Source organism: Pimephales promelas, chromosome 21 (genome assembly GCF_988280905.1).
Source record: "Pimephales promelas chromosome 21, fPimPro1.hap1.1, whole genome shotgun sequence".
Classification (NCBI taxonomy): domain Eukaryota; kingdom Metazoa; phylum Chordata; class Actinopteri; order Cypriniformes; family Leuciscidae; genus Pimephales; species Pimephales promelas.
Window position 1 is genome coordinate 4,579,908 of NC_142789.1, and position 23,693 is coordinate 4,603,600.

The 23,693-nt window shown below is 35.9% G+C and overlaps 1 protein-coding gene across 6 annotated transcripts in view; it reads right to left on the reverse strand.

The window, feature by feature from the left end:
* Positions 1–1,408: 1,408 nt before the first annotated feature.
* Positions 1,409–23,693, reverse strand: part of arfgap1 (ARF GTPase activating protein 1) — a 28,010-nt gene continuing 5,725 nt past the window's right edge. The window contains exons 4-14 of one of the 6 annotated variants that reach the window (XM_039648924.2): positions 21,282–21,453; positions 19,027–19,127; positions 18,536–18,622; positions 17,367–17,478; positions 17,230–17,286; positions 17,054–17,086; positions 12,309–12,338; positions 11,654–11,710; positions 7,393–7,452; positions 4,848–4,924; positions 1,409–2,620 (exon numbers count right to left, since the gene is read on the reverse strand). In XM_039648924.2, the coding sequence (XP_039504858.1) occupies positions 2,353–2,620; positions 4,848–4,924; positions 7,393–7,452; positions 11,654–11,710; positions 12,309–12,338; positions 17,054–17,086; positions 17,230–17,286; positions 17,367–17,478; positions 18,536–18,622; positions 19,027–19,127; positions 21,282–21,453 (1,054 nt within the window). In that variant the 3' untranslated portion in view covers positions 1,409–2,352. The remainder of the gene's footprint in view (positions 2,621–4,847; positions 4,925–7,392; positions 7,453–11,653; positions 11,711–12,308; positions 12,339–17,053; positions 17,087–17,229; positions 17,287–17,366; positions 17,479–18,535; positions 18,623–19,026; positions 19,128–21,281; positions 21,454–23,693) is intronic. The other 5 variants (XM_039648927.2, XM_039648926.2, XM_039648925.2 and 2 more) reach the window with 5 other exon arrangements.

Sequence of the window (23,693 nt, forward strand, 5' to 3'; positions counted from 1 at the left end):
ATTTTTCTAAATGTCATAATCATTTGCTAACAAACAAGTATTTATCACTTCAATGAGCTCATTGTTACTGCCTTCAAGACACGTTGTTTAAATTAATACATTTTTAGCTAACTGTGATTTTGTACCGGTTAAAGGGATAGTTCACTTTGAAATTACTTTTTGATATGTTTTATCTTACCTCAAGGCAAGACGTAGGTGTCTTTGTTTCCACAGTAGTTTCAATTTTGATATTTTTAGGTCAAACCGTTCGTGTCTGTCAGTCATATAATGGAGGTATATGGGGTCCACATCAAAGAGCACGCACAGAGAAGTCCAAATTAAACATGATTTAATGACTCGTAAATGTAAGAACACATTGATGGCCTAAAGCACGAAACGAGCGGTTTGTGTGAGAAAACGAACGGTATTTATATTGTTTTTACTTCATGTAACCACAGCCACGTCTGCGCAAGCACTGGAAGTGATCTCTCGAGTGTGTACGTCACTCATTGTTTGCACAGAGATTTCGGAAGCGTTACCCTTCACTGTGAAGATCTAAACATATTTAGAAATACAGGAAATCGCAATGGAAGACGATTTCGATATATCAAACAGACAACGTTGAATTTTTTTCGCAACACCGCGAGAGATCACTTCCGGCGCTTTCCAGCACTCGCGCAGAGTGAAGCGCCCGCGGCCTCAGATCACTTGGACGTGGCTGTGGTTACAAGAGGTAAAAACGATATAAATACTGTTCGTTTTCTCACACAAACCATCAGTCCATCAATGTGTACTTAAATTTACGAGTCATTAAATCATGTTTAATTTGGACTTTGAGGTGGACCCCCTAAACCTCCATTAGATGACTGACAGACAAGAACGGTTTGACCTAAAAATATCAAAATTGAAAATACTGCGGAAACAAAGACACCTACATATTGGATACCCTTGAGGTAAGCTAAAACATACCAAAAATTAATTTCAAAGTGAACTATCCTTTTAAACTCGAAAAATTTGAATATCGAGCAAAAGTTTATTCATTTTCAAGAAAAGGTGAAATTAATATATTATATAGACTCATTACATGCAAAGTAAGATATTTCATGCACGATATTCTTATTTTTATATGTACATTTGTGAAATACATAACTTAAGACTGTTTCCTCTGATAAAAGATGACTGTAAATCATAATGTGATGTATTTTCTGTAAAGCTGCTTTGAAACGATGTGCATTGTGAAAAGCGATACACAAATAAATGTAAAATGAATTGAATATGTGTCATAAACCCAGTGTGACAACAGCATGCTTACATGCTCAAAATCTGCACAGAAAACATCTTCAGCTGTCAAATCATGACCTTTATTAGTCTCACTGGTTTCACTTCTCAGTAAAATCAGGTTCAAATGAGACCAAGTTCAGAAGTCAGGTGGTGTTTAACGCTTTATTAACTATACCATTTAACTAGCAGAATATAGTGTAGCTCGCCCGTGTCCCCCAGACACAGCAGGTGCTGTTACAGTTCAAACATACAGACGTACCAGTCCGGTACACCCACACAGAAGACGATATCAAATCAGCGGGTCATTGAACACATGATGTTCGCGTGGATAATAGCAATGTTCAATATCATAAAGAGATTCAGGGTGACCTTGACAGTAACACAGTAAACAACCACCTTATTACCGAGGTAAAGCGAAACATCCCGTTCAGCCGAAATCACAAATAAAAGAGGAATGAATAGAGTTTTACCTTATGATATCATTTGTTCTTGCATTTCATAAACGCATTTCACATCTGGAATGACGGTATGAACAACACGTGGAAGCCAATACAGAAGAGGGAAACAAACGAACAAACAAAATACATAGCATGATTATAAACGCCCAAAATGTCTTCAAAAATACTAGCGATTTCCACAAAAGGCCATGAGGTGATGGATGTCGAACTGAAGGATATTAACTATATGTTTCATGCTTCTACTGACAAACGTTCGGTTATTGTCATGATTACATAATAAACAGGATGACAATGTAAACATGAAGGATGATTTATGACGACTTAATGATTCTGCTGATAAAAATGCTTTTTTTAATAGGAATCTGTCATGTACACGTATAAAACAAAAAATTCATGAACAAACAGACAAACGGAGTGCGATCCGCTCGCATGATCAGAAGGTTTATGATCCACAGACCACAAACAGCAGATGACATGCAGATCTCTGCTGGTGTCGACATGAAACATGATACTGGAATATCAAACATCTCCATCATGGACAGAGAAAGGCTCAGAAAGACCTTTATAAACTCATTCTCAACATTAAACGAACAGCGACGAACGAGACGAGCGCCAGAGGTGTGTTTGGGCCGGTCTACCAGCCGCTGTTGTCCCAGGAGTCCTCGTTGGGTTTCGACGGGCTCTTCTTGCTCTTGGCGTCTCCGGCTTTCTCCCAGTCGTTGTCCCAGGTCTCCCAGCTCTCTCCGGCACTGTTCTTATTGTCGGCGTGAGCCTCCATGCTCCAGGTCTTCTCCGCAGAATCGCTGGGAGACACGGTACTCCCGAAAGTTTCCCAGAAGTCCTTCTTAGGAGGTTGAGTGCCGAAGGGATCCTGGTTCTGATAACCTTCTTCATAAGTAGAACTGAAAGAGAGAAAAAAAAAAAAAAATCAGCCAAAAACTTTAGTAACTCTAATTTAGATCGTTTTTTTCTGTAATATGTTATTGTTGTGTCCAGTGTTGCCACAGTTACTTTGAAAAAGTAACCAAGTTATTTTACAAGTTACTTGATTTTTAAAGTAACTAAGTTACTTACAAGTTACTTTTATTAGTTACATTCAGCAGTTGCCGACAACACACCCTCAACATAACGACCTCAACATTACAAAAACACATGACCTCAACATAAAAAAAATGATAACCGGTTTTGCCAATATTTACTTTATTGGAAGTGTATTTTTAACAGTAACATCAACAATCTATCTCCTGTTATTTAAAGTTTAACTTAAAAACTATTTCCTGAAAAAAACATGTTTTACAAAAAAAAAAAAGTCTTTTTTTCTTAAGTCTTTTTTTACCTCACTTAACATAAATACTTGTCTTTATAAAAATTTTAAATATAGACTATAAAATTTCTTGACCTGACATATTTAACAGTTAACACTGTGACAAAACTTACTATTTATAATCTACATTTTTTATTTTTTTATCTTTATTTTTTATCTTATGTTTAATCTTATGTTATGAGTTAAGGAGAGAGGCGAGTAAAACCAGTGGTTGTACATCATTAACAGAAGCTTCTCAAACCTCTCGGGTTGAAACGAAGGCGAATCAACCGTGTTTAATCGCAGCATTTCCTCCACAACAAACTGCCCGACCAACTTCTTCAACTCCCCCCACTTACTGGTTTTGCAACGAAGTCCAGCTTTTGCTTTTGTGGTGGGGAACCTGCTCTCTGCTTCGCATCACCTGGCGTGACTTGCTCTGTAAGTTTGCTAAGTAAGTGTGGTGCTGCGAATCCAAATGTTTTTTTTTTTTTGTTTGTTTTTTCAAATTTGACGAAGTGTTTCTGTAGGTAGATAACACTTTGTCACCGCCAGCAGTTTACAACGGACCTTAATGTTGCCATCTTTAGCTGAGACAAACTCAAAATAGTGACTGTATTTCCAGCTAGAAAAAGCGCATCTCTCTCCTCCCTCCAATGTTGTTTACATTTGTGTCGCTGCGTGCGTGGTACACGTGACGTGAACCTCATGCTGAAAACGTGACTTGTCGCGCACACTCCCCGAGATGCAAGAAGAAATAAATATATATTTTCTAAGGAAAATTACAAAAATAGTAACGCACAGTGACCTGGATAAGTAACTTTAATCTGATTACTGGTTTCGAAATAGTAACGCGTTATATTACTCGTTACTGAAAAAAGGGGTCAAATTAGAATAACGCGTTACTTAGTAACGCGTTACCGGCATCACTGGTTGTGTCCTTGGTATATTGTATATACACTACTAACTATAGTAATAACAGTAAAATATGCATAATTACATGCAACTAACCCTTAACTGAACCCTAATCCTACCCCAACCCTAAAGTAAGTACACGTAATTGCTTAATATTACTCAGTACTTAAATATATAATGGAAGAACTGGAAAAAGGTTTATAACAACGATTTTGATCAATTTATTTGGTAACACTATTTTTACACAGTGGTGGCCAAAACTATCAGAAAACTTGGCATATTTACGAGGTTTCAGTTGTTATTTACCAAGAGGACAATGATTCTAATCATTCTTCTAACTATTCTGCAACGTTGAAAATGATGGACTGGCCCATCAAAGTCCCGACTTCAACCCTATCGAGCTAATTTGGGGCGAGTTGGAAAATAAACTGGACAGATCGATTGTACATTTAAAGGAAACTTTTGGTTTCAGTTCCAGAAGGCATGAGATAACAGTGTTTAGGGAAATATATTGACACTGTGCAAGAGAGATGTGATGCTGTAGTTGCTGCAAAGGGTGAACATACCAAATATTAAAGTTCAAAGTAGATAAAAACAGTACAATATGTGCTCAGAGAAACCATCTCAATGTTTCATGAACATTAAGAAATTATATCAATATTCATTTTTTTTTTTTCAGATCTGTCTATATAATTCAATTACATGTAACATACAGGCCACCACTGTATGTTACATGTATTTACCATAGTAATAACAGTAAAATATGCATAATTACATACAACTAACCCTCAACCAAACCCTATAGTAAGTACATGTAGTTACTTAAATATATAATTACACTGTAACAATGACACCTTAAAAATAAAGTGTAACCATTTATTCAATCCTTGTTGAATTAAAAGTGTAATTACCCATCCTCGGCGGCGTCTTGTTTCCCACTGAAGAACGATGTCATATCCTTCCAGCCTTTAGCACCTGCACCCTGAACCTGAACGAACACAGAGCGACTTAAGGAGATAGTTTACACACAAATTGAAAAATCAGCCCATGATTTACTCACCCTCAAGTCATCCTAGGTGTATATGACATTCTTCTGTCAGACGAACGCAAGTGCATCTATCCATCATAAAGCACATCTATCCATCATCAAAGTGCATCTATCCATCTACAGGCACACCTATCCATCTAAAAGTGCATCTATACATCATAAAAGCGCATCTATCCATCATAAAAGTGCAATTATCCATCATAAAAGTGCATCGATCCATCATAAAAGTGCATCTATCCATAATAAAAGCACATCTATCCATCATAAAAGTGCATTTATCAACATAAAAGCACATATTCTCCATCATAAAAGTGCATCTTCTCCATCATAAAAGTGCATGTCAATCATAAAGCGCATCTATCCATCATTAAAGCGCATCTATCCATCATAAAAGTGCATCTATAAATCATAAAAGTGCATCTATCCATCATAAAAGCACATCTATCCATCATAAAAGCACATCTATAAATCATAAAACCGCAACTATCCATCATAAAACCGCACCTGTCCATCATAAAAGCGCATCTGTCCATCATAAAAGCGCATCTATCCATCATAAAAGTGCATCTGTCCATCATAAAAGTGCATCTGTCCATCATAAAAGTGCATCTATCCATCATAAGTTGCTTCTATCCATCATCTATCCATCATAAAAGTGCATCTGTCCATCATAAAAGTGCATCTATCCATCATAAAACCGCATCTATCCATCATAAAAGTGCATCTATCCATCATAAAAGTGCATCTGTCCATCATAAAACCGCATCTATCCATCATAAAAGCTCATCTGTCCATCATAAAAGTGCATCTATCCATCATAAAAGTGCATCTATCCATCATAAAACCGCATCTATCCATCATAAAAGTGCATCTATCCATCATAAAAGTGCATCTATCCATCATAAAAGCGCATCTATCCATCATAAAAGTGCATCTATCCATCATAAAAGCTCATCTGTCCATCATAAAAGCTCATCTATCCATCATAAAAGCTCATCTATCCATCATAAAAGTGCATCTGTCCATCATAAAAGTGCATCTATCCATCATAAAACCGCATCTATCCATCATAAAAGTGCATCTATCCATCATAAAAGTGCATCTGTCCATCATAAAACCGCATCTATCCATCATAAAAGCTCATCTGTCCATCATAAAAGTGCATCTATCCATCATAAAAGTGCATCTATCCATCATAAAACCGCATCTATCCATCATAAAAGTGCATCTATCCATCATAAAAGTGCATCTATCCATCATAAAAGCTCATCTGTCCATCATAAAAGTGCATCTATCCATCATAAAACCGCATCTATCCATCATAAAAGTGCATCTATCCATCATAAAAGTGCATCTATCCATCATAAAAGCTCATCTGTCCATCATAAAAGTGCATCTATCCATCATAAAAGCTCATCTGTCCATCATAAAAGCTCATCTATCCATCATAAAAGCGTATCATATAATGGCCATTCACAGCCATAATAAAGCTTGGAAGAGCCAGGAAATGTTTTTAATATAACTCTGATTGTATTCGTCTGACAGAAGAGTGTCATATACACCTATTATTGCTTGAGGACGAGTTAATCATGAGATCATGTTCATTTTTGAGTGAACTATCCCTTTAACACCCCTGACCCAAAGCTGTTAGATTACACAGATCACAGTGTTTTAAGACCCTTTCACAACCAACAAATATTCAGCAGCAAAATCAAAAACCCAGGTAAATATAAACCTTCAATAATGCATTAATAACAGACAAATAGACATTCTGGATTTATTCATCAGTGTTAGCGCTGCTGAACTGATGATTTAGCAATGCGTTTCATTAGTTTGCGGCTTCATTCTCAGTATGAACAAAACGATGATCAGTGTTGTTTTGCTGCGGTGTGAAAGGGCCTTTAGGTTATTAAGTTGGTTTAATGCTCAGAACGATGATGATGATGCATTAAAGACCCCTTGAAATGCCCCAATGAGAATTTTTGAAGTTTTGCATAACATTAGGGAGAGCTTCTGGCATTGGTTGTTTAAGATCCCTAAGGTTTGAGATGCGCCACATGCATGGTGCCTGATGAGATATCTCAATGTCAGTAGTATTTTGGTCCGTCATCCCATTTAAAAAGTGTTAATCTGCTAAATCTTCACGAGCAGCAATCTGGATTTCATGGGGTCTTTAACACCAGCACTGATTTATTTGGACACACTTCCTTCTCATGATTATTTCTAGATCATCATACTCACCATCATAATCACAATGCCAGCAAAAAAAGCAAAGAGAGAAAGAAGAGTGAGTTGAGACAAAGAGAGCACATGGTTTCTCACACGCCTCGTCTGACCCAGATCACGACGCATCAGCGTCAGGTGTGTGTGAGCAGAAGAAGTGTGTGAGAAACGCCTCAGACTCGTACCTTACTGGCCAGACCTGTGATGCCGACGGACATTTCATCAAACAACTTCCCCTCCTTCACCTAGACGAGTCACAGCAGAAACGCACGGTGTGTGAACGTCAACGACAAACTTCACACTCGGCAGAACAACAACCGTCTTCATCGTGTTTCCATGAGTTCGCTCAGTGAGATTCACATTGAACATTAAACCACAAAATCAAAAGAAATTTTTTATTTTTTATTTTATTTTTTTCAAAATCAAAATTTTTTATTATCAGGACACACAATTATCCCCCACTGCATTATTATACATTATATTCAACATTATATATAGTAGTTTAATGTAGTTCTGACACTAAAACTCTCAAAACTGTAATTTTTCTCATAAAGTAATTTTCATTTTGGGTGAACTACCGTCTGCGATACATATTGTTGCATTTTTTCTATTGCGATATATTGTGACTAGGGCCGTCAAACGATTAATCGTGATTGATCGCATCCAAAATAAAAGTTTGTGTTTACATAATAAATCACTAAAAGCCTACCTTCCGCTAGAAAAAATAGTCCCTGAGCATGACCAGCAACAACGTTCCAATGTGTAAAATGCATGAAAGCAACCGCAGTGTTGCGCAGCGATCAATAGAACCGTTGGATGAAGCGGTCATAGCCGTGTTTTATCGTGAATAAAGCACAGCTCTTGACCAATCAGAATCAAGGATTCGAACGAACCGTTTTATAAATATATATACACACACATCCTTGTATATGTTTAAGAAATATTTTCATGTAAATAGATTTATATATAATTTATATTATATATAAATATTTTATATATAAATAAAAATTTGTTTCTTAATTATACATGCATGTGTGTGTATTTATATATATATATATATATATATATATATATATATATAAAATAATTTACATATGTTATGTAAACACAAACATATATTACAAAATCATTTACATATATCATGCAACACAAACTTTTATTTTGGATGCGATTAATCGCAAATAATCGTTTGACAGCCCTAATTGCGACACCCCTAGAAATAATAAACGACTTTGCATAAGACGTGACTATTTTAGCTATTTTGATTAAATTGACAATTTACAGCAAAATATTGTTCATTGTGATAATTCATATGCAGAATAAAGGGGTGGGGCCTGGTTGAGTTAGTAGTGTGTTAAACTGGAGGTTATGGTAAGGGGCGGGGCATTTCCCAAATATACTCGAAGCGCTCGACCAATCACAACACACTGCTCCTGGGGGACTTTGTTAAAGAGCATTATAGGTCCTCTATCCACCTGTTTCCGGAGGGCGCTACTGAAAAAAATAAAGTGGGTGCAACGTTCGGTCAGGCGGCGGAAGTAGCGCCGGCGCCTCCATGTCTTGATTATTTTCTGCTATATTTACTTCTTGTTTAGCAAATCCAGGTAATTTATAGATGAAGCATTGATTAAAATTAAGATACAATTAATACAAAACGAAATTCACTTTAAATAAAAGCTAAGTGATTTCTAAAAGTTAAAGATTTTTCTGTGTCACGTCCCTCATGTATGTGTATTTCCCTCATATTCAATGCAAAATGCATGCGTTATATTTTTCTAAAGTCTGGACTCATTTATTAATGGAGGTTGATATATATATAAACAGAGGTTTCAATAGCCTAAATGCATTTTCGAAGAATTTATATTTCAAGTTTTGACTGCAAATGTCACGTCCATAACGCTGGAATCGTCCAATTTTAAATAATTTATCCTCAACTAGTTTTGTGATGTAGTCTACAAATTTTATAATATTTGACTTAAAAAAATACAAATAGTAAAGATATGGTAGCTATATTGGATCTGGACAGGAAGGACATCTCTGGGAGTTGATTCTGATTCTGACACAGGTTTGTGGATCTGAGTATCGCTATTTGGTTTTATTTTACATGGTTCTTTTTTATTATTATTTAGGAACAAACGAGGGTCTCTGTTTAAAGAAAAGCTAGCTCGCAGCTGCAGTTTCCAGAGCATATCTTCAAGTTTAGCCCTAACCGAACGTCCAGTTTAACTGCCATAAGTTGATCTTGTAAAAAAGAATTCATAGTGGAAAAACACACAGTATTTTTGTATTTTCATTGCATTTTTAATTGATAAAAAGTAGTGCTGTCAAATGATTAAAATATTTAATCGCGATTAATCGCATTAATATCATTTTTAACTCGCGATTAATCGCAACTAATCGCACATTTTTATCTTTTCTGAATGTCTCTTGATTTCTTTTTGTCCCATTATTTTTTCTCATTGTAATGCTCTTATCAACATGGAAAAGTGGATCGGCTTGCTTTGTGCAAATGTTTTTTATTGAAAACAACATTGGCATATACTGTGTTCAAATTCACACTAACATTCTCACTTGGAGCACATAATATCCCACACAATGCTCAACACTGTCCATCAATAAAAGGGTGAAAGAAATAGTGACGAGGTCCTGATATTGACGAGGGGGCGGAGAATTCACATCAGCTGTGTGTGTGTGCTTGGCCATCAAGTGGTATTTCAGACTGGATGTGCTGCGATGATGATAGCTCAGTTCACAACGACAAAACACACAGATCACTTTGGTCTTGTCAATGGAACCATTTGGCAACTTTTTAAAAGTAAACTTTCCATTCAGAATCTTATTGGCAGCCATTTCGGCACCTCGCACTCGTCATCCACTCAAAACGTAACATTAATCTACTATTTGACTATTATTTCGCTTGCGCTTTGGTTGGCGAAGCAACAAAACCTCCTCGAGCGATGAAATGAATGGGTTTCAGAGCGCCGCGCATGCCGCATCCTGTTGCAAAAGCATGTGAAAGAAAACTACAAAGTTTGCTAGGCCAAAGAGACCGTTAATGGCACGATAAAAAAAAATGTACACCGTTAAAATGGGTTTCCATTAAAGCCATTAATAATGAGTTTAACTGACTGCCCTAATAAAAAGTTAAACAAATTAAATTATACATTTTAGTATAAATATTAATGATTAATCGATAGTCGAATGAATGAATGAGTGTCACGTCTCGCTTGTTTACTTCGAACCGGAAGACGCACACACTTTTGACACAAGGCCGCATGGGACGTAGGAAACTTGTGGATAATCGAGTCGCTGGCACATCTTACCCCACAACCTCTGCTGCACTTCAGCTCACAGTGATTTTTTTAAATGTTTGGTTTAAACTCACTTTGGTTCGAAACTGGACGCGGTTCGCATAAAACACTGGTAATGTGAAAGCGGTCACGTGTCATCATAGCTGATGACGATGTCATTAGTTCAACAAAACACATGTAAGGGACAGACAGTGCTGATGATTTACCTTGAATACAAGCAGTGTTTTCAGATCACGCTCATGGTTGCCAGATCACAAATATTAAGTAAAGCACCGGGCAGCAGATGTATCATTAACAGAAAAGCTCTGATTGGGGGATTTCAAATCTTAAACGAGTCTGGCAACCACAAACAAGAAAGCTCGTATAGACTCATTACAAACAGTAGAATCATTTGTCTGCTTTTTTCATTTAAAAAGATTTTTTTTTTCGTCACAGATTTTGTCTAATGACTTTTTATGTTTGATTCGTGGGGGAAAAAAAAGGTCAACTAACATTTGGATTTGGATCGCAGCACATGACCCGTGGGAAATACTTCAATTCACGACTAACATTAAGGTTTGGTTTTATACATTGACATCTGGGGTAGTTTTTTTTTTTAATAAACAGATAAATACTTTTATTCATCAAGGACACATTATATGGTTCAAGTGACAGTGAAGACATTTATAATGTTACAAAAGATTATATTTCAGATAAAAGCTGTTCTTTTGAACTTTCATTTCATCAAAGAATCCAGTTGTCCACAAACCGTTGTCAACATTGACAATAATGTTTGATAAAATGTTTCTTGATCATCAAATCATCATATTAGAGTGATTTCTGAATGTGACACTGAAGACTGGATTAATGACGCTGAAAATTCAGCTTGGCCGTTTTAAATTGTAATAATATTTCACTGTTTTTACTGGGGGTTTTTTATTACATAAACGCAGCAATGGTAAGCAGAAGAGACTTCTTTTAAACATTTTAAAAATATTACGGAGCCTAACCTTTGGAATGGCAGTGTTTTCATTTTTTAACCTGGATGAATTTACTTGGATATAAAATGTATTTGTGACATCCATGTAGAAAATGTAATCTGACATCCTTCTCACACTCTCGCTCTTAACTAGAGCCGTTACAAACATGACGTTACCTTCTCTTGTGTAGGCTTGATAACACTGTCATTCAACGTCTGGCCCAATTCAGTAGCCTGAGAGAGAAACAGAAGAGTGAACACACACACACACACACACAATATGACCTCTATATCACTAGTGCTGGGCAATGATTAAATCACATCCGAAATAAAAGTGTGTGTTTACATAAAATATATGTGTGTGTGTGTACTGTGTATAATATACACACACACACGTATGTATATATTTTTATTTATATAACAAATATGAACAGTATATACATGCTAATATTTCTTAAATATATACATACATGTGTGTGCATTTATTTATACAAAGTATTTATTTATACACACACATATTATGTAAACACACACTTATTTTGGATGCGATTAATCACGATTAATCGTTGCCCTGCCTGATCACACACATAAAACAAGATGAAAACATGAGTCACAGCACATGCATGACAGACCATGAGGACCAATCGGTCACATGACCTTTGAACCCAATGCAACAGGAGATTGTATTGTCCGCAGTGAACTGGGAATGAAGTAAAGCGATGACATGCACACTGGAAATTACCAGAGTCTACACACTGAATCACACATGATGCAAGTGACAAGTGTTCAGTTTTCTCACACACACACACACATAGCATGCGGTGAGTGTTACCGGCTCAGGCGGTGGTTTATAACCCCGTAACTTCATCCACAGCAGCGGCAGAGACAGAATAAAGCAGCGGATATAAACTACAGACGGCAGCTGTCACTGCAAACACACACTGTCAGCGTCGCTTTCAGTTACAAATACAGCTTCTGTGTTCATGTGTAATACTGTAAAGCTGCAGCTTTAAAACCATCACCCTTCCCGTGGGTCATTCTGACCGCAAACTTTAAAAAAAAAACAAAAAAAAAAAAACTATTGAGTGTTCATCAGTGTTCACCCTAGGACTTCTGTTACACTTGAACCAGGAATACACACATACACAAAAATGGACTCGAGGATTTAAAACAGTAACAAATCCTCCACCCGCGGGTCAATTTGACCACCTTAGGAATGAATGGAATGCTTCAGTACACATAGAAAACTTAAAAAGCTCAAAATTAAAACTAAAAAGGCTAAAACATTACCAATAAATGATTTTATAAATGTCTACATGTGTATCTGAATGGATACTCCAGAGTAACTGACTTTAGGACCCAGCGGAACAGCTCATTTGCTCTATATAGAGCTGTAAGGCCATCTAGAGTCATGAAATATATTATTTTTTCCACATGAGGTCGGCAAAGACACTCAATGTAAGATATCTTGAGATGAATTAAAAGGTTTATGCATGAAATTGTGAGTTTTTTCAAATTTAAGTTGAAAAAATGCGAGGAATGTGCTTAAATTACAATTTATTTGGAGTTGAAATAATGTGAAGAATGTGCTTAAATCACAATTTATTTGTTATTTATTGATCAAATCTAGTAATAAAAAAAATATCCAAAAATTCACATTAAAAATAGAGAAAAAAAAATCTAAATGAAATAAAATAAGCTTTCTGGGAAGAAAAAAAATGTAAGTACAATTTTAGGGCTTCGGGTTGTTTTGACCTGAGAGGGAAAGATCATTACAAGCGCAAGGGAAGGATGAAATCTTTTGTATAAAGTGCTGTATGAATAAACCTGACGCGACTAACGCTGAATCTCTGTACAGCACATATTCACATCTTCATCTGGACGGCGTCTGGATGTTGGTTAACGGTACTTCGCTGAAGTGTAATTCAAACTTCTTTTTAGCCCTAAGCGAAGAATGGGGAAAAAAACACTTTCTCCTTTAAGGCCCTTTAAGAACATTTCCTGTTTTTCTTTTACCCGCACCAAAGCCATCCAAGATGTATATGATTTTCTTTTCTCATCCAAAGAGAAATTAAAGTCCCCCTGTAGTCAATCATTTTATCCCTTAGAACTCATCTTTGATCAAGTTATTTCCATCAAAAAATGTCTTCACACCTTAAAATATCTTGAATGTAACTCGACACCCTTGCCTCATTTAGTATCTACAAGTTTCCGAGGGGCGCTCCTGTAAAAAATAAAGTGGGTGAAACTTCCGGCGAGGCGGCGGAAGTAGCATTCCAATGGTATTTTGTGTTAGTTAGCGAAGAGGCTAGCTGTTTTTCGGAGAATTATTTTACTATTTAAAGACGCAAATCTTTATGAGAGATGTCGTTACGGAGCTCAGGGACAACATGTGCTGTTCGCGGTTGTATGTATAACCGGACTAAACTAGTTCAGTGGCTTAAACGTGATTGTTTTGAACATAAGCTGAAAACGAAATCAGAGTGATCCTGCCAACGACTATAGTTTCCATCACCTCCCAAAAGACGACGAATCTTCCTGTGTACATTTGTTTAAATTCTTAATATTCTATAAACTCTATCAGCATGTGATTGGCTGTTCTCTACTGATGTTACAGCTAAACTCAGGATCAAAGCCTGTGTTGACAGAATACCAAATGTGCCAGTTAATGTATTCAAGCAGCACATTCATTTAGAATTTTGAATAAACTCCAAAGCACAATGACTAAGTGTTTTTTTAATTTTAATTGTTTGTCAGCTCGCACAACTGTCTGTCAACATGCCTTGATGAGTATTGATTATTAATAATGTTATTATAATATCTACGGAGGGTAAAGGTACTGTTATTTCACCTTTTTTAATTTGGTTGAGGTTGTGTTCCCACATCGTTAGCTAGTTTGGATCGCTATAACTTGAATGACTGTCAACTGTTGAATGAACGAGTGTCAAGCATGTCAAATCGCGCTTTGTTTACTTCCAACCGGAAGTCGCGCCCACTTTTGACGCAAGGCATCATGGGGCGTAGGAAACTTGTGGATAGGTGGTTCCCTAGAATATGCAAATGAGCCCCACCTCCACTCACTCACAGCTCACTGGTTGACGATCACACGTTGATCTGATTGGTTAAAAGAAAACACCAGCGATTTCAAACAGCGTTTTTGAGACCGTCTTTGGTTCACTGCAGTTTTAAGGAGAAAATACTCAGCAATGCTGTCGACTTATGAATTTACACATGAACACTATTAAAAACACCACATGGACAAACAGAATTAAAAACTTCTTTTTTTTTACCACATACTAAATGAGGCAAGGGTGTCGAGTTACATTCAAGATATTTTAAGACATGAATAATTTTTTTCAAGGACAAAACCTTTAAATATGTCATTTGGTGATCAACGATGAATGAACACAAACATTGACTACAGGGGGACTTTAAAAGTAGTCCGTTTGTGTGTATCCTGGACGTAATGTGCACAAGTCATGCGAGCGGTCACGAACTCAACCATTTGGAGAAAGCGTTTCGTAGAGCTGGAGCAAAGATGAGCATTTGTAGATGAAAATGACGGAGTGTTTCGCTAGAAAAAGACCCATTATTAATCAGCAGGGGTCATGTGGAGTCCAATAAAGCTGCCGAAATATGAATTTTGTGCCGTCAAAAATGGACTATGGGCATTATATGGAGCAAAAAATCTTGCTCCAAACCCTATATTTCTCTTTGGCTGAAGAAAGAAAGTTATATGCATCTTGGAAGGCCTTTGGGTGAGTAAATACATCATTTTTTGGTGAACTATTCCATGTGTTCCTCCAATCAGCATTTCATCTCACAAGTCATGTGTGTATTCAACTCAGACACACACAAATCACTCACACTCACACACGTGAGAAACTAGAGACCGATCCAGATCTGACGGCTGAGTCTATTGCCATTCACAAGCTCTTGGTCACGATTGCGATCTCAATTCAATTTCAATTTCAATTTAAAAGCACCAAACTTTGTGATGAAATTGGCTTCATCTGAAAGCTGATACTTTACCTCTGACATTCATAATCATTCTCACTGGTTCTCAAATGAAAAGTGCATTTTAAATAAAATGTATTATTATTATTATTATTAGGTTTTCAAGCACAAAGTGCTGAAAACCTATTGCATTTGCTAGAAAGAAACAAAAAATCCCCTAAAACGCATTGTGCAGCCAAACCGTAAGGGCTGGAGCTCTGAAACTTTGTCAGATGGTAGGGCCTCAAATTGTGGAGAAGCTATCAGAGTATGAGCCCGATTGGCCCATAGGTGGCGCTACAGCAACCAAAAGTACTAAATTGCTCATAACTCCTAGACCGTTTGACTTAGCTTCAATGTTTTTACACCACTGTAATCCCTGGCTCAAGACGGTCAAGATGTATATCATCGGATTTCCAGCAAAAAAATGGAGCAAAAAAATTGGAGCAAAACATTTTTTGTTATTTCGGTTTTTGTCCAAAACCCACTTTTGCGAACTAGTCCCTGGTTTTTTGCCCAATCGGGACCAAACCAGTCTAGGCCTATTCTCTGGGCTCTCTAGATCAATAATTATCAAAAAAAAAAGTTGAAATTTTGCATTTGGTTGGCTGTAACAGGGTCATTTAGATAGTGGTCTGTGGCAAAATTCAGTCAAAAGCCCCTAAATCCCCCCCAAAAAAGTCACAACCTATTGTATTTGCTAGAAAAAAATCCCCTAAAACGCATTGTGCAGCCCAAACCGTAAGGGCTGGAGCTCTGAAACTTTGTCAGATGGTAGGGCCTCAAATTGTGGAGAAGCTATCAGAGTATGAGCCCGATTGGCCCATAGGTGGCGCTACAGCAACCAAAGTTCCTCCGCAAAGTTCCGCGAGGATCGGATTATAGGTGGCCAATGAGTGGTGTTGTACTGCCCGCTGCTGTTTAAAGTATTTTTTTTACAATACTCAACTATAATTCATAGTATAACTTTATCAATTCAATCTTTTAACATTTACAACCACATTTAGTAAAAAATGACTATTATCCTGAAGTTGAAAATGAGTGTGTGAACTAAACTGTAGTAAATCATATTTTAACATGGTAAATTATGATAAATCATATTGGAACATGGTTAATTATGTAATATCACGCTGAAATGTAGTATATCATGATAAATCATGCCTGCTACATACAACTTTATGTCTTTTGATGCTTTTGTGCTTAAATGCCTTAAAGATCTGAACTGCTTGAACACCGATAAATGCTGCTTGCAGCTTTAATTATTATTACTTTTGCTGGTGAGATTTATGTGTGCACTTCATTTGTATTTTAAAGGCTCATTGTTATGGTTTAGTATTTCTGTTATGTAGAATGTTACGTCTAATATTCTTTCTCAGCCCTGAAACTGAAACCATTTTCCATTGCCATGCCACTCCCAGTATATATCCGAGTAATCAATTAATATCATATAAACATGCGACTAGAGGAATCGAAAACAGCTCTGGATTCAAATCTGGAAATTAATATTTTCAAGCCTGTCCTCATAAACCAGCGTCAGATCAGATTTGTGTGTTAGTGAGACTCAAACATCATGACACGCACCTTCAGAGTTGCTTGACTGGCCAGTTTTGTGGTCTGTGAAGAAGAGAAGATCAAAATAAAAAAATGTTTCTTTATAATCACAATCCCATCAGTTATTATGCATGAGAAGTTCATTGTAGTGGATTGATCACTCATATCTCACACGCACTACAAAAAAAACCACGTGAAATACTTACACTATCTTTAGCGACAGACGCAAACTTGCTGGCTCCAACAGTGAAACTGCTCCAGCCCTGAAACACACGCGACAGAGACAAAGTTAATGACGTCTGATGGACAATTAGAAGTTATTATAACAGAGCTGCTGTATTACCGAGTAGAGAGAGGACATGGTGTTATTGAGGAAGTCTTCATCTTTCTTGGGCGGGTTGGGAGTGTTTCCGAAGCCCACATATCGATTCTCCTGTGCGCCGGACGCTCCGGCACTGAAATTATAATAAATCATTATTAACACATCATAATTACTGATCACAGATTAGAGCTGCACACGAGACCGTGAACACTCGTTACAATCTAGGGCTGTCTGTGTATCCGTGTGTCAGCCAGTAAGACACGAGCATTTGAATCATTCATCTTCATTTGAGTCTATATCGAGATCACAATAATTTAACAATAATCACTGACTTTTGAAAGATCATACATTTATTGAAAATGTATGTAAAATAAGATAAATAAATTAGATATCATTTTATACACAAACCAGTGTTATTTTAGTTGTTTTCATAAATAATATAATATTAATATTCTAAATGACCTTTTTATATTTTTTTTTAAACATTAATTTTAGTATAATTATCAGTCATTTCGTTCCGTACTTTTGTCATTTTAGTAGTTTTTTATTTAAAATTGCTATTTAGGTTTATTTTTTATTTCAGTTTGACTGCTCCAGCCAACCAGTCAGAGCACAGAGCACAGAGGGGCTTCATAGAGACGGGAAGTAAACAGACAATGGAGAATATATATAATTAATATATACAGTACATATATATATATATATATATATTTATTTATTAGGGCTGTCAAACAATTAATCGCATCCAAAATAAAAGTTTGTGTTTTCATAATATATGTGGGTGCACTGTTTATGATTATTTTGTATATATATATAAATACACACATGCATGTATATTTAAGAAAAAAATATAATTTATATGTAAAATATTTATATTTATGTATAATATAAATTTTATATAAATCTATATGCAGTATATACATGAAAATACTTCTTAAATATATACAAGCATGTATGTGTATTTATAAATATAAAATAATTATACATAGTGCACCCACATATATTATGAAAACACAAACTTTTATTTTGGATGCGATTAATCGTTTGACAGCCCTAATATATATATATATATGTGTGTGTGTGTGTGTGTGTGTATGTGTACATATATGTAAGACTGTTAAAGGTCATTATAGGTCCTCTTGAATCATGTGTCAACTGAACCGATTGATCAATGATGGAGTGAAACTCACTTCTGGTAAGAGTTGACATCATCAGACAGCCAGTCCTCGAAGGCTTTATCAGAGTGAGAGTGATTCTGACCCGCAGCGGCACTGGACCTGCAACGACATCATCATATCATCATCCTCAACACTCATCACCTGCTCGTTCAGAGGTGGCCACAGTGGATGGGGCTTTTTCTGTTGCCGGCCCAAGACAGTGTTAAGCTCTTCACCTGACCTCAGATCTGCACCCTCAACTGACATTTTAAATCTCGATTGGAAACGCTTTTGTTTTCTATGGATTTAAAAATGTTGGCAGTTGTATTTTATTTTATTTTGAGTATATAGTTTTTTTCTTTTCTTTTACTAGCTGCTTTCTGTTATTTGTGTTGTTGTTTTTTTATTAATATTAACTTTTGTCTTGTGTTTGTTTTATCATGATGTGTCATGTCATCATCTGCAGACTGCTTCTAACTGTACAGTCCTTTAGAAATAAACTAGACTCGACTTGCGTGTCGTACCGGTGTGAAGCGCTCAGGCCACTCTTGGCTTGTGGAGGCGTCCAGTTCCTCGCAGACGAGTCCTCGATGCTCCACTCCTTCCCTTCAGCCAGAGTCACCACCTTTAACACACACACACACACAACTTCAACACAAAGAGTAGAGAATCTCTCTATCCAAAAAAAAACTGAAGAAGAGGATCAGTGTAAACATTGGCTGTGTCTGAAGTCTTCCACTATTCCCTCATTAACTCTTCCCTACATCAGTCCACTAAAATAGTCCACTTGAAGAGAATGAAGACGAGTGAGTGAGACTGAGTGCTGCTTTCCCAAAGTATGTGCATTAAACATTTTTATACTCAATTAAAAAGGAGCTTAAACCTGTATGACGTTACTCTGGATCAGTGGTTTGGGAAATGGATGGATGATTGATTCAACGAGCGCCCTCTTCTGGTCACCAGCAGGAATTCATTTAGTATGCGACTCTCGCAGTGCATTATGGGTATTCTCCAGCCGATGAGCATACATAAGATGTAAAATTTATTCCAGTGCATTGTGGGATTGAATGGGTGCACTTGATAACATCCACTATGGTTAGACACATATACAAATGTCTATTCCCTCAAATAGCGCCCTATTTAAGACTTTGAGGCGATTTCACTTCGATTTTTACTTCCTATAAACTCCCTAACATTACCAAATGAAAAATCGAAACCATTAAGAGGAAACGGCTACAATGACTAAATATTTTGGGAGTTTTGTGAATATGATCAAAAATGCAGTAAAGAGTTAATAATTACGGTTTTCAACTGGTTAAATCAAAGAAAAAAATAATGGTTAATAATAATTATTTTATTCCATTATTAATTATAATAGACTTTATTTATATTTTAAATAATACAAATAAATACAAATCTACTATTCATATTTGCATATTATAAATAATGTTTTGTTTGTTGGATTAATTTAAATGTTTATTTAGTTTCTTAAATGTTTAAGATGCTTTTCTTTTGTATTTCAGTTTTCTAAAATGCCAGTTTGGTGTTAAATAAAAAGTAACTAAAGCATTAAAACAGCTAAAAAAGTTTCATTGTAAATAAAACTGGATTAGTTAAGCAGATTGCTTAATGTTTTAAAGTTATGAAATCATAAATCAGAGGAACCAAGGCTAACCACTTTAAATGTAATATAGAAGTTTGATTTAAAGGAAATTTTACCTTGGGCCCACAGACCTCCCGTTGATTTTTGGCCCTTCGTTTGTAAAGTTTATGCACGTCTGAATTACGGTTTTCCACCGATTCATCAAAAAAAAAAAAAAAAAAAAAAAAACGGAAAACAGTTCTGCACTCTAAAAATCTTGACTAAAATAAATAATGCAAATAAAGTAAATAATGATTAAAAGCAATGTTGGAAATAATTACACATCAGGGAAAAAAAGGTAAATAAATATATAAGTAAAAAAAAAATAATAATTCCCTCTCCCGATTCTTTTATATGGGCGCAATGATTGTGTGTTACTGATTTGTTTTTGTTCCCATTATTTATTTGATGTCCCAGAAGGAATTAAACTGGTGTCTATGAACTGTTTATTTGACTGTTAAAACTATTTATTTTATTTGAAAGTTTTTTTGCCTTTTTTTCCTGCATTTTTAGATTGATACATACAGTTCTTAGCAGAAGTGAACACACCCACACTAAAGGTTATTACAGTTATTTCATTGATCCAGGATATTATGTATGATGATGTGTGGATATTTTAATCCCAAAGACCGAGGGAACATTATGAGGATGCATATTATCCTGGATCCATGAAATAACTGTCCTTTAAAAATATAAATCTGCCCCTCTATGGGGATTTAACACAGGGGTGTCCTGACTTATGACCCCTGTATTTTAAGGAGGAACATTTATTTATGTCCGATAAATTATTCATTCACAAAGAAAATTGGTGTCCTTAAAGGTTGGATTTTTCCTCATTTTTCTAATTAAGGCATTATGATCAATTTCCAAAGGATGATTTTTGATTCCTCTTTTTAGGCAACTTTATGATGTCTCAGTAGCTGGTGAGTGTGTTGACCGAACTGATTAATTAAACAAAAGATAATGTTTATCAGCAGTGAATGAGAAACATTATCGTTTCAGACCCCGCTTTAAATAGCAGCTCCTTCAAATAATGCAATATGTAAAGCTATAGAGAATTTCAGACACAGCCCAGAGGAGCGGTTAGAAGCTCTTTACACACACGTAAGCTAACATGATCTTAGCGCCGTGTCTCACTTTGTCTCTGAAGAGCGCAGCCGCTTTACTGTTGTACTTCTCCTGTAAGCTCCAGCCGGGATTGTAGTCGTCCTGCAGCTCCAGGAACATGCGGAACTTCCTGTTCCCTCCCACCTTCATCTTCTCCAGCTCGATGTCCTTCCACTTGTCCATCGAAACAGATCGAACAAAGCTATGAGGAGGAAGACGGAGCTCACCAATTAATTTTTTTTTATTATTATTTATACTCATATGCTTATAATATATCCTCATAATATAACATAATATAACAAAAAAAAATTGGTAACACTTTATAATAACTACACGCTAATAATCATTAGTTAAGCATGAGTAAACCATTAATTCATCATCCATAAAGCATTAATAGACATTAATAAGCAGTTCATAAATACAGCTATAAATGCTTTCTTCTTGATTTAAAAGCATATCTATAATTTGTTTAATAATTGTATTTTCATCCTTTATTAATGATCAATTTATCATTTCTAAATAAAGAATTGCATTTTTTATTAACCAGTTATTTAAGAGTTTTCAGTGGTTCATACGATTACTTAGAGCGAGTGAGTAAATGATTAATAAACTATTTAAATGTACATTCATACATCTTATTTTTCAGACATATAGTGACGGTTACTTAGTGTGTTAATAAATGCTTTATTAACATTAGGGGTGTAACGGTACACAAAAATCACGGTTCGGTACGTACCTCGGTTTTAAAGTCACGGTTCGGTACGTTTTCGATACAGCAAAAAGAAAGAAATGCCAGAGAAATTTCCTATTTGTTTAAAGAAAAAAATATTTTTAAATAAGTGTGAGTTTTCCTAGATCTTGAAACTTTCAGGTTTATAAATGGGGCTCATCTTTGAAGGATGAACAAATAATGTTTTGGTCATCACACACTCAGAAAAAAAAGGTACAAAAGTTGTCACTGGGGCTGTACCTTTTCAAAAGGTAAACTTTTGTCCATTTCATGAGCTAATAAGTACATTTAGGTGTTAATATGTACATTTTGGGTGTTAATATGTACATTTTAAGTGTCAATATGTACATTTAAGTGTTAATATGTACATTTTAGGTGCTAATATGTCCATTTCAGGAGGTAATTATGTCAATTTCATGAGCTAATATGTCCATTTTAGGTGGTAATATGTACATTTGAGGTACTAATATGTACATTTTAAGTGTTAATATGTACATTTTAGGTGCTAATATGTCCTTTTCAGGTGGTAATATGTCCATTTTAGGTGCTAATATGTACCACTAAGGTACCAATATGCAGCCTTTGGGTACAAAAGTGTTGTACCTTTTGAAAAGGTACAGCCCCAGTGACAGCTTTTGTACCTTTTTTTCTGAGAGTGCATTAAAAATAACATTTAAATATATATTTATTTATATAATATTTGAATTTTGTAGTGCTGGAAAAAGATGTGTGAAGTACTTGAAAGCATTTCACCATTCCAGCCAAACTGGTTCCAGTTAGTGTTACTATATTAAATCCATGGTGAATGTTGCTGGTCTGTGGACGAAAGTATTACTAGTTCATTCACGGCACAATGTTTCTCCTGGTTTCCATGACAGCGCTGTTTGATCTAATAGAGATCTACGGTTAATAACGGAGAAATGTGAATGCTTCTCACTGACTAGATCTCGCAGCGATGCTATTACCTCAGTGGCGAATTCAAATGTTTTCTTTACCGGATCTCTTAGCGCGGTGTGTGTTAACAGTGTTGCTTGATCGAGATCGGCTCGCGCTGCACAGATGTTGCTGGTCCGAACTGATAAACGATCCGTGAAGCACATAACGAGTAGCGCAGTTTCGTTCTGCTTTCATTACGCTTGCCATTTGATGTTGCGCAACATTGTGTTGGCCGCGTCAGCACGAATTTTGCCGGCAGGAAAAATTATCCAAGCAACCGTTCGGTTTGTATGCGTACCGAACCGGAAGCCTCGAACCGAAACGGTTCAATACGAATACATGTACCGTTACACCCCTAATTAACATGTATTAATGCTGTAATTAAGGGTTAATTTGGGTAATTATAAAGCATTTAGTAGTGGTCAGTTAACTATGTTCGTGAGCTCATCTAAAGTGAGGACTAGTCATGCCTTGTAAAGCATTTTTAAAGGCTGTTAAATATTTCTATGTTCTGTATCACTGCGTTGTGTTTGTTACATTTTACTGTTTAGAAGATTGACGAGTCTTTAAATCGCCTTTATAAATGCTTTACAAAGCATGAATAGTCCTCACTTTAGATTAGGTCACACAAATAGTTAACTGACCACTAATAAATGCTTTATAACTACCTGTATTTACTACATTTACTTACACTTTCTAAGTGATCTTATGAATGACTGACAACTCTTAAACAACTGGTTTGCAAATAATGCTATACTTCATTTAGAAATTATTAA